Genomic DNA, 12,577 nt, shown 5'->3' on the forward strand with positions numbered 1-12,577 from the left:
ACTAAATTGAATATTTTTTTTTCACAAAATAATTTCTTTTTCATCAATCAGGAAGTCATTTTCTTTTGTTTGCTAGACACCTTTGGGAGATGTCAGAATTCAGATCAGAAAGTGTTTTGATGGAAAGGTACAAAGTTGAAAGCAAAGACAGAGAGCAATGTCACTAGGACAGGTGTAGAAGGAAAACAAGACAGCACTATCCCATTTTTCCCCAGATGTGTTTTCCTGAGTTTAAAGGCGTGTGAGTATTTCAATATTCTGGCTTGTCAAACCTCAGGTCTTGCTGAAGTTTGACACACATTCTGCAAGCACTTAATAAACCTAACAACTCCTGAGCACTCAATAGGATAAGGAACATCCTGATCAGCTGAAAACCAGACACCCATACTAGTCCCCTGGTCTTTGGCAAATTTGGGATTTCGTGTGTTCTTGCTTCCTTTACAAAGGTGTCCCCACACTGTTCCACCTCCAAACATGAACAGCATTGATAAGACACTGGTGTAAGTGTAATTCTCAGGCGTTTTCATTGGATGCAATAAGGTGGTTGTTTAAGCAAACAGGATACAATATTATTCAAATAATGATTCAATGTAAATGAAGAACTCTGAACTGAATAACAAAGTAGAAAGCAAAGCGAGATCATTAAACACCTGTGACACGTCATTCATCAACCCTGCATCAGATGGGGTTTGAGAATTTGTTACCTGAAATGATGATGCATTTGATTCCATAAACCAGTTTAGGATATACTTTGATCAATATACAGTTGATCAGCTCCTCAGGTTAATACTGCAGGTAACTGAGTTTAAATTAGGAAAGAGACATATGCACAGTCAGAATGAAGGAAGCTTTCAATTTCAATTAGAGCCCTCAAATGACACAGTGTTTATACCTAGCTGGGAAAGTACCAGAGGACATCTTCAGACATCGCCTCCTGGTTTCTTTCTTATAACCTTCATAAAAGAAATAATTTGAAATAGATGGATTTTCATTAAAATCAGTGATGCTTGCAATTCTTTTATTTTACTTGCTTACCTAACTCTCACAGCTATCACACATTTATCCCCTCACCACATTTATAGATCACACAGACTTAAACAGAAGCATATATTTCTTACGATAGTTAGTTTTCCTGGGGAAAGCTTCTTAGTGCTTCTTTTTTGCCTGAAACATCTTAGTATTCTATGATACTAAATAACTAGATTTACCATTATTACCTTTGCCACTCTTTCAGACAATGCATTTCACTGGCAAACAATTATTCTGTGTCTGCTAGCTGTTTTTTCTCTCTTAGTTGATGCTTTTTTGGGTGGGGGTTTGAGTACAGAAGGTTCTCATTTTATCTGTTTTTAAGGTTTTCTGTATTGAAACTTAAATCAGCTGCAAGTGCCATCCGTGCTGCTTCTAACTTCTCCTGTGAAAAAATGTGTTTATTACATTTACTTGTAAGCCATTGTCTTCAAATAGTTATTCCTAACAACACACATTTAATGCAAAGTAAGAAGTGATGCTTATCCTTCTTGGAAACCTGAGCTTGTGAGGATACTCATCTTCTGGAAAGCAGTACTTGATCAGTGCCTGTGATGTGTATCACGTCTCAGATACTTCAAGCTGACCTTGCCAGCAAGTCTGCTTTCCTCCCACCTGCTATCTGTCCACTATAGAGCAGCACTGAACCTCACTGATGCTTCACTATCAAGGGAAGCAAAATTTTTCCAAATGAATGACTGTCTCTTCTGAGAGCCAGTTCAGTCAGTCGGGATGGGTGCGACAGCCACCGTGGTGCAGCGCTCCCATGGAGCTGTTATGTCACATGGAAATTCCCAGCTTCGGTGGTGCTTGACTTTACAGGTCAGCTTAGGCTGATCCTATCAGATGATCTTCCTGAATGCTGAGGAAAGCTAGCTGTGTGAAAAGCCTCCACCAAGAAAGCTGATCTTCTAATACTGGACATAATCACAAAGGCACAAGATGTATTGCAGGACCAGCAATACCCACTGGAGTACTGGATGTCTTCTAGTCACATTTTCTTTACACATTATTAGATATTGTGACATGCTTACCCTTTTGAGTTTTTCGGGTTTTACTTTTCTTCTTTCAGTCAACAGTTACTGGTAAATGGTATCTAGCATCGAATGATAAATTAGAAGATAAATGTCTATTAAAACTCACAAGCTTGAAATACACTTCTTTTAAAATTTAATGTACAGATTTTAGAAATAGATATTTTTTAGTTAAAATTTCATGCTTCTTTCCTGGAACAATTTATACTAATTGAAAAGCTTCCTTTACTGAGTTTGGTACCCACATTTGTCACACAGAAGTTAGGCTGTTTTGTACATGGGTAGTGACCTCGAAGTGAAATTGAAAGGCTTTGCATGTGTTGGAAGATTAAGGCTGAAACCTTAGAAGCTGGGATGTGAACTCTCTAATCCTCAGCAGCATGCTACAAACACCTCCCCCTCCTCCATTCTTTTCCTTCCCCTTTTTCCACTTACATCCCTATAAATAGCTCAGGAAAGGGTCTATCCATTTGGGCAGAAACTACAAGAAATGGCACAGCAAATGACTGCAAACCAAGAAAAACTGTTTCTCTACTGGGCAAAAGAACACACCAAGATCTCCTTCACCCAAACTGGAAGAACAAGAACAAATCTCTGAGCTGAGTGCTGTTACTTTTAAGGATGTGGCTAAAGCAGGATACAACATGACCTATCTTACCAATCCTTGCATGGAGAGCAACAGGTAGAAAACATGCACACACATACCTCAAACTTCAGCACTGAGTTACCTTGCCAGAGTCCTTCATTCCTTGTTTTTAAAGAGAAATTAAGATACTAGGGGCCCAGTGAGTCTGGCCAAGGGGACTGTTACATCTGTGTGGAACTCTGCTGGTATCTCCAGCAGCCAGCATGGCGTTTACTCATAATGTGTTGGGTCATAATTGTGCTATGAACGTGCCCCCTCATCAATCTCCTACTTCTTCCAGGGGCAAGAGGATAGGAATTTGTCCTGTTTAATGTCCTTGTATAACTCAACAACTTGAGCAGGTTAGACAGGGTATGTATCAGGGTAGATTTTGCCTTTGGGCAAGTACTTAGCCCAGTTTGACTAAGTGTTTATGGGTGCAATTTTCCACAAAGGAAATACAGCTGGGCAGAATTCATCTTAGTAGATTTAAGGTATAAATAAGACACTCAGTAGAGAGTTTGGAAAAAACAGCAAACACATAAGCATTATTATAGATGTGCTTTTGTGGGTTTTAATCCCACTTTGTTCCTTTCTGGGCTTTCTGAATTTACAGATGTCAGAAAAAATCTTAATTTGCAGGCGTTCCTTTTAAATGTAATTCTGGATTTACTGTTACAGTGAAAAGCTTGGAAGTATGACTTTAACTTCTAGATTGTGTAAATTCATGGAAACAAGAACTTGGTGATTTAGCACAGTAAAAATGCAGGGCAGAGGGGATTTGATTTGGGGGATCTATACTAAAGAAGTCACTACAAAATCTAGCCAAGAATATGAACACCTGTCTGCTCCTGTTGCAGCTGTGCCAGCTGTGCCAGCTCCGAGGCAGACACCACCATTCCTTTGCTGCAGGTCACTGTCCTCCACAGCTCCCCACATGAACTTGCCACGGTGTATTTTAAGAGCTCCTGTTTGGATAGTTTCAATTAACCAGTCCCTTATCTGAAATAGGTAACAGCTATACAACCAGCACTGCCAACAACTCTGCAGTGGCATTCCCAGCCCAGGGGAAGCACAGATGAGAAGCCAGTTGCATGGGAGTCCAACTCTCCAGCCAGCGCAGTGGCTTTCATGGTACTTTAAATGCCACATATGTTTAGCTCTGATTTAGTTTTTCTGTATGTTTATGAGGAGTTCAGGGCAGTTAAATAATTGCAGCAACTGAACACTGTTTCGCTCACGAGGATGAAAGTATTTTCAGGACCATTATTTGTTTCTGAAAAAATAAGGTGTCCTATATTACAGTTTTCTATTTGCTCATGGAACCTTTTGTATTTAAAACATGCTTCTGCACACATTCTATAGCTATTGCAACTTTAAAGTACTTCAGGAGTATGAAATTAATAGTAGTGAACTTCACAAATTCATTAATATATTGACTTACATGTACTGTTAAATGATGCAAACAAAGTCTGCTGCCTGGAGCATTTTATAAATTAGAAGTGCATTCTACTTTATACATCCTGACTAGGTGACTTTGTTATTGTTTTGAAACAAGTGTTAATTACATGTATGTAGGAAGTCAGTTTTTCCAGCATGTCTCACAGTTTTCCTTCTTTGTTCTGTGCTTCACAGGCTGTATTCAATCTTCTACTGCTCTTGTCCTTAGCAAAAGTGTCTGTAAAGGGCATTAACACTGCAGGAAAAAAGTCTGAATGAAGCAATTATTTAGTTAATATTTTACAAGTTGAGTTTTTGACCTACAGTTTTCTGAAGGGCTGCTGAAAATTGCCTGTCAAAGAGTGCAAGATATAAAAAGCACCCTAATGCTTTATTTCATTTTTATATGTTTACATTTTAATACTTTATTTTAATTTAGTTTCTTGTCTTTTAAAGAGAAAAACACACAGCCCTACTTTTAAGTCTGCCCAGAGGAGCTAGAAATGCTACCCACACAGATTTTCAAATAATCCTTCCTTGTCTCCCCTGCCAGCAGCCAAGCACCCCCCAGCAACTCGTATGAGATGTTTAAGAAACTCAGGCAAAACTGTTCAGTGGGGGAAAGCCCTGGTCAGGGAACACATTTTATAAAATCCTTTTTGATCCCCCCCTGCCTGTAGCAGAAGGGGCAGGCAGTCCCTTGCACATTAATCCCTGTTGGACACAGTTGCAGACATCTGGGACGGCAACCAAGAAACCTACTTCTTTGGCATAGAGTGTCCTTTGTCTTCCTGCACTGCCAGGATTGTGGGAAAACCAGAGCTCTTGCTTTTGGGGTTTTTTGGGTGTTTTGTTTTAGTTTGGGTTTTTTTTAAGGTTCTTTGTCCAACAAGCCATGAGATTGTGTGCAGAGGCTTAGGATCTCCTACTCATCTCAGATCGTGAAGTTTGTTACAGTAGAAAATGAAGAGATTTTCACAGTACCAGAAAGGATATGTTGTCAGCTTGTCCCTGTTTCTTTCTCCAGAAAAACGATCAATTGTGTATGCCAAGTACAAAATAAAGCCCTGCATGCATTATACTAACTTATGAAATCAGGTTCTCAGCAGCGACAAAATCTGTCTGCAAATAGCGACGAAAACAAACTTATCAAGATATGGCGTACTGAGAAAACTGAGCTGCCATGTAAACTTGTTGTAATTCTCCCCTACCATTTCATTTGCCCCCTGTGCCCTTCTTGTTTATTGTATGGGTCTAAATGTAGGATGGGAGATCTTAGTTGCACATGTGGCAAATTTTGTGCAAACACTCTATACCCTGTATATTTTTGGGGAATATTCTGTTCCAAAACCAAATAATCTGGTAAATCCATAGCCTTAAAGGGGTGATTGCCTCCTTTGTTTTGGTAGAATTATTTTCCTGTGCTTCTTAAAGTGCAGCTGGCTGTCTTGCTCTTATATAAGGAGAAATTATATACTGGTTCTTGATACACAGTTTGGTTAAGTGTCCTTTACCAAGCCTAGTTGTTTGGAAGCAGGTAAGTTAAGCTGTGCAGGCTTTCGTATCACTGATGTAAAATTAATTCTGACACTGATCTGTCTTCCCAACGCCTTGTAAAGTCAACAAGAGCTGAACAGACCATTAAGAAAGCAAACTGTAACAGAATTAACCTCTCCCTAAAAGAACTCTGTGGGGTTCTTTGCCTGTAACTTTAAGACCTTCCTGCTCCAAAGGAAATTTTCTGTTTTTCGAGCCAGAACCAGTTCCTGAGGATGGTTGCTTTGCTTGAAAAAGTGATGCATTCACTTAGGCTGTTAGAAGGAGGCAGAATTTTTATCTATTCTTTCATTTTTAACTGATATCCTTTTTGTTTTTTCCTTCACAGTCATACATTCTTGTCACATTGTCACTGACAGGAATTATGCTCCAGCTCAGGTCATTCTGTCATTTTAAATCTGATTGTTAGAGCAAAGGAAAAATGAGGTCAATAATTGCTACCATTTTCTTGGGAACTGACAGGCCACATCTGAGATCTCCCTAGAGAAATCTTCTTTAATTACAAGTTAAGCTGATGTTCCCCTGTGTAGCAGGTAGAATTGAGCAGGATTACTTTTAAAAGGATTGCACTGATCTGCTTTGGTGACAGTTTCATTTTGAAATTCTGATAACAAGCAGAGGATGGATTATAAAGATACGGTTCTTGGGAGTGTACATGACTGACACATTGCAAATTGGGCCATGACAGCAACTCTTCCTTTTTACTCTTCTTTTAAGGCCATATAAAATCTATTTTAAGTGCTGCAATTGGCCTGCACTATTTTAGTGACTACTTAGTATGATCGCAAAGAACATAGCAAAAAGAGTTTGGAAATTGTAGAAGGGAAATCATGCAAGCAGTGATTCAAGAAAGGGAATTTTTTGTCTTGGAGACACTGTGACCCTCAGCCTTTGATAAGACTGAGCAATGAAATATGTGTAAAAGGCAGAATGCTTTCAAGCACTTCAATTATGAAAGGGTTTTGTAAAACTGAATAAATATTAATGGATTCTTAAATCACTTTTCTTCTAACCCGTGGAACTGTAGTGCAGAAACCTCCCAAATCCCTTTTCCTTGTACTTAAAAAAAAAAAAAAAAAAAAGCTTGAACAGCTAATTAATTTTGCAAAAGCAATTTGTCTCACAATAACTGATCTGACAGTAGTGTGACTGGTAAAATAATTCTTGCCTCATTTTATGTGAGCAGTTGGTATTTTCTATGACTCCTAGCAGGTTGCACAGTCCAGAAACAAGACTGATGTCTGAAATAGCTCACACACTTAAAATGTTTTCACTAAAATTCTTCTGCCTCTTAGTGGTTTCTCACCTGTGGTATTGATGGTGTTTCAACCTGATTTGAATCCTGACAGAAACCATAAAGCAGCTATTCTTCCATTCTTATTCCCATATGTGGGATGAGCAGGTGCAGTGGTGAGCAGGACTACAAAACCAAGTGAAAATAGACCTCTTGTTAAACAAAATTTAAAATCCCAAAGCAGAAGGAAGCTAAATATTAGCATAAATATTACCTTTTTTCAGAAGTGAAAAGCCTGGAGTATGTTGGCTCCTCAGCTGAAAACAGCTCAAACTCTCATTTCCAATGTGAGTCACCAACCATCAGCCCACAACTGATCAGGCCTGAGAGAAAAGTGTTCCTTCAGCATCTCCTGCTTGTAAAGGCCTCTCACACAGAACTGAGGTGCTTGCAAAGTGCTCGCTTTTGGCAGCAACCCCCAGAGCCAGGGAATCCATTTTCAGGAGTTTGACACCACGTAAAGTGTTGCACAACTCACTCCACAAGTGTAACTGCACTAAAGCAATACATGCTGGGGTTTGGGCTTTTGTCATGCATTATTATAAATTTGGCAGTACAAGGCAGAACTTTCCCTTCTACTTCACTAGAGCTAAAATCTGGCATTTTCAGGGAGCCATAAGAAACCTCTCTGTAAAACCTCACAGTATCACAAGTTGAAACCCAGTCTTTTGGAGGGAGAAGGAAAAAATAGAAAGCAGGGTGATTTTTGTTAGCTAGGAAGAGAGAATGAAAACACAAATGCAAAGCTTTTACAGTTTGATCTTCATTTTATATCACAATGCTTTAGAAAGGTGAATGTTAGAAGATCCAAAAGTAAATTTAATTTTTTTCCCTTTCATTGCATTGGGTTATCATCCATTGCATTTTCCAAAACTCCCTTATGTGTGAGATAATGTTATCATTCCTTAAGCTGTTGTTTCAGAGAAGCATTTCAGCAGCAAGGGTTGCCTGCAGATTCACACCTGTAAAAAACAAGAAGAAAGTCAGCAGTGAGGGTGGATATTGCAACTCTAGATGAGAGGGATTACAGCTGGTGTGGGCCATGTGCCTGCACTGTAGTTACAGCCATGAGCAGGATGGGGTGCAGGCGTGTTTTAGGAAAGACCAAGCATAGCAGGTCTTCTTGGGTCACTCTGCTGTTCCGAGGTGACCAGCTAAAGCCTGGCCTGGAGCTCAGAGACCCGAAGCAGAGTGTACATGCTGTTTTGGGGGCAGTGAGCAAGCTCACCAAAGGGATCTGCTTCCTCGGGGTGAGGAACACTTGTACTTACAATTTGTAGCCACAAGTGCCGCGTGGGCAGCAAGGCAAAGGCTCTGCCTTTAGTAGGCCACTGTTTCTCTTAAAGCTCTCTGTGAATAATACTCAGAGAGCCATGAGATGCCTAAGGAGGGGTTGTTAAGAGAGCCGTGTGCTCTGACTCGTGGAGGCCACCCAAACTCACACTCCACAGAGGAATGTGTGGAGGTTTCTCAACCTTCAAGCCACAAAGTCATCTGCTTCCCTTTCACCAGAGGGAAAGATAACACAGGAAAAGAAACTGAAGGATGGGGTTGGCTTTCTGCCACCAGCTGCTTTAGCAGAAAATGTGAATTAAGTCAGGGGAGGTCTGTGCCAAGTCCCTTCTGGCCTTGCTCTTTTCCATGGTAGCTTCTATCTGCCTGTGGGAGCTGTTGGTTTGACTCTGCTCTTTCTCCACTGTGGGCAGTGTCAGGGGGTGTTTGCTGGATCCACAGCTCCTATTGCTTTAACATTCTGGTCTGGTTTGGAAACACCCACAAAAAGTACCATTGTCACAAATGGAACTGCATAAAGGTGACGTTATTCACCAGAGACATGTGAAATCTGAACTGAAACTCGGTTTAGGTGCACATTTGTCAAAAAATCAGCTCCTAACTCCCCAAAGAGAAGAGGCATACTATCAAGAGGAAAGATTTCTTCTTTGAGGAACCTGGTCTAGTGGAAGGTCCCTGCCTGTGGTAAGAGGGTTGGAACTAAGTGATCTTTAAGGTCAAACTGCTATTCTACCTAACTTGAACTCAAATCTGACATCTTTTTATGACTTTCTTAACTGCTTGGGCTAAGCACATCCCCCTGAATTTTTGAGGGTAGTCAGCCATCACCAGCATCAAAGAGAAAGGAAAAATTGGGACTAATTCATCTCAACATCTGGATTCTAGTCCCTGCTCAGACACATACTTAAGTTTTCCATAGGGAGACAAGAGCTGTAGTTGAAGAAAAGTAAATTCCAGAGTTAGCTGCTAGTCTGAGGCTCAGGGCAGATTTAGAATGCAAGCTGAAAGTCCACTGAAATACTAAACAGAGAGCAGGTGTGAACACTGGTATCACAGGCACCCCTGGCAGGCTGGCTGCTGCTGCTTTTATCCAGGTACTGCTCCCTTATCTTGGCTGTGTTTGCAAGGGGAAGTACTTGTGTAGGTGCCCAGCTCCAGGAATAGCCTCTGGCAGTCAGAGGGAAGCAGCCACAGCTGCTCAGTTACCACCCTCCAGAAAGGGAGCTCCTGTTCCAAGTCCATCTGTCTGTGCAGGGAGCCTGGCTACCACAGGTCCCTTGGGACCACAGAGCTCATCAAGACACCTCAGCATCACACAGCACAGCACTACACCGCAGACCTCTTGGAAGAGTCAGCTCTTCCTTGAAAGATCTGAGTAGAGAGAACACAGAACTGAAATTGAAGATTAAATTAAATTCAGTTTGCCGGTGTAAGGAGCATCTTTTAGCATGCTCCTGGTAATTTAGGCAGTCAAATATTCTGCTTCAGGTTTGATACAAATACTACTGACAGCCTCCTGCTTCCCTTCAGGCACTGCTAAGCCCTGCAGTAAAATTTCTCTGACCAGCAATAAATTAAGAGAATCTGAAGTCAGGCCACCCAGGCAGCTTAAATGATAAAAGCTATGACTACATTTAGCTGTGTCTTTCCATGCTTACCAAACTTTACATCCATTCATTTTTTATGCCAGAAATGGCCAGCCAGTCTTCATGTTGAGGAATTCACTGAAATTACATTTTCTTCCAGGTAGTGTAACCTGAGCAGCTGCTGAGGGAAAACCTGCAAGCCTGCCTTCCCTTTGCAGCTACCTTCCCCTTATCTTTGCACCCTCAGTAACACCACCAACTCAGTTCCCTCTTCAGTGACTAAATCAACACAAGAGAAGGTGCTCAGCACTTCTGGCTGTAATCCCTGTTGAAACAGCTGTTCCCAATTCCCTCCAGAGAAAACCAACCTATTTGATGAACCGGTTCCCCCACCAACTTGCTTTGTCAGATAACAGGCTATCAGCCTCACATAGGCTGCCAACCTGCAGTTGGTCATTTCCAAATACATGCAAAAAATAACCCTCAACTGCAAAACAAAACTGTCACAAAAGGTGCTGAATTTGTTAATATCAACTGGGAAAATATCCAGATATTTGCACATATGCATGCAAGCTTTAGCATGCATTTAGAATGAATCATGTATTGCATAGCATGAAAAATTAATAGAAGTAAGATATGATCTGGTTAAAAAACATTGAAAATCAAATAAAGTTTTTCAGATCAGACATGGCTCTCACTGAAACCTTTTAGAAATACTGTGTGTTTCTCAAACATAGACAGTGCTGTTCTATGCTACCTTCAAAACTGCTCTTGAAGTTTTTAAAATAATTTAATGGCCACAGTAAGAACATCTTTTTTTCATGGAGTACTTACTGTCTAATATGAAAGCCTTTAGAAGAAATTGGAAGAGAAAAGAAACATACAAAGACCATTCATTTTTTATTTTCTGTGCTAAAGCTGGAACAGCCTTCTTTTGTTTATTTTTTCCACCATACCATATTTGTCAGAGATTTTTGCATTATATTATGATGTATTACAAAGCTTGCATTTCCAAAACAAAGATACAGCTCTCTCTTTTCTTGGAATTCTAAAAGAATGACTAAATATTTAGATGGAGAAGTTCACACATAGTTCTTTTCCTAGCTATTCTTGCCTATCTTTTGCAAAGTAGGAGCATTACCAAACGTTGTCCACATATTATATGGGCACCTCTCTGGACCCAGACCACCGGCAGAGCTTCTCTCACTTCCCTTAGCTTCAGTCCCTTCTGTCACGCCAAATTCCATGCCTTCGAAGGACAGATGGAAGGACTCAGGCAGTGAGATTGCTACTGCAGCAAAGACATCTCCCATGGATCCATCTCATGTTGGCAAAAGAGCCTGTTAGCCAGCCCAGGTTACCACAGAGGGCTGTGATTCTTCTGGGAGTTCTGGCAACACCACTCTGCTGGGTAAGGCTTTTGTGGCGCTGTCCCTAATCTTGGTCAGCCACCAGAGTGGAGAGAATGTCCTGGAATGTGGGACACAGAAATTACCATGTCTAGTAAGGACTCCAGTTTCTGTCTCTTCAAATGATTAATCTAAAATGCTAATGAAGAAGATCTAAGATTATGTCTCTTCTAGATATTTTTTTCCTTCCTTCCCTCCCTCCTTCCCATTACATCCATGGGACATAGCAGCAGTCTCAACCCCCAGCTAGCTGTGTTTCCCTCATGAGCTCACTCCAGCTTGTTCCTACTCTCAGTGAAATTGTCTAGCAGTGAGACCCATATATTAAGCAAAAATTACACAAAGTAACAGTTTGTTGCCAGCTCCTGGATGTCCTGCCTCCCAATTTAATTGAAAATCTCCCTTCTTATAAGGCACAATTCATAGCAAAATCTGGCTCGCCTTTCTGCCTTCAGCTTCAACTTTCTCTGCAGTTCACATATAAATCCTTAAATAAGTGCTTGCTTTTGGGATTTTTTTTACATGTGTTTCCCCTACAGACACAACACACAAATCATAGGAGGTAAAGATGACAAAACCCTAGGAGGTTTTCTGAAGCAATCTATGATGGAGAATTGTCCCCCATTGTACATCTTTGATCAGAGTAAATTTAAATGCTTCAAGTAATAAAAAGCTAAACAATTTAATCTATAAGCAGCTCTGACCGGGACTCAACTTTGCTTTGTTTCATCCACTATTTCAGCCATTCTAGAGCCAACACTACCATTTACAAAATCTTCTTTAATATTTGTATATTTAAATATATGCACGGTAGCATCTAAGATCAGTTTCTTTAAACATGCTGATAAATTTGGATTAATTCCAGTACTTCTCAGTCACTATGTACATAGCAGAACTCTTCAGGGAATTAAGGAAAAATTGCCATTTAAATAATAAAAATAATCATATAGCTAATACATGCATTTTCTATCAGGGTAGTTTAAAATATCACAGTTACTTCTAGGAGCTGTATCAGAGAGCAGAGGCTGGCATCCACTTCCACTTTTTCTTTGAAGTCTGAAATGAGATCTCGTTTTGTACAGAGTATCCTAATTTCTATGTAGCTGTGTAAGAACAAGCAACAAATTTTCTCGGATTTTTGAGGCACTGAATGACATTCAAAGCTTTTGAATGAAAAAAAAATCCAAACCAACAGTAATACAAAGGGTTTCCAGATAGCATAAGTAAGATTGAATGCAGTTTACTCATCTGTAAGAAGTTTATTTCAGAAAGATTTTTCATGTTTCTATTGGATCCAGATAGTTTGGTTA

The 12,577-nt window shown here is 40.2% G+C and overlaps 1 protein-coding gene across 1 annotated transcript in view; it reads left to right on the forward strand.

Annotated features, from left to right (window-relative positions):
• Window positions 1-1,761: 1,761 nt before the first annotated feature.
• Window positions 1,762-12,577, forward strand: part of ELOVL2 (ELOVL fatty acid elongase 2) — a gene marked incomplete at both ends in the record, with an annotated part of 37,132 nt that continues 26,316 nt past the window's right edge. The window contains one exon of the mRNA XM_082279759.1: window positions 1,762-1,851. Within this exon, the coding sequence (XP_082135885.1) occupies window positions 1,762-1,851 (90 nt within the window). The remainder of the gene's footprint in view (window positions 1,852-12,577) is intronic.

This window comes from Coloeus monedula (assembly GCF_965178545.1).
Source record: "Coloeus monedula genome assembly, chromosome: 1".
In the NCBI taxonomy this organism is placed as follows: Eukaryota; Metazoa; Chordata; class Aves; order Passeriformes; family Corvidae; genus Coloeus; species Coloeus monedula.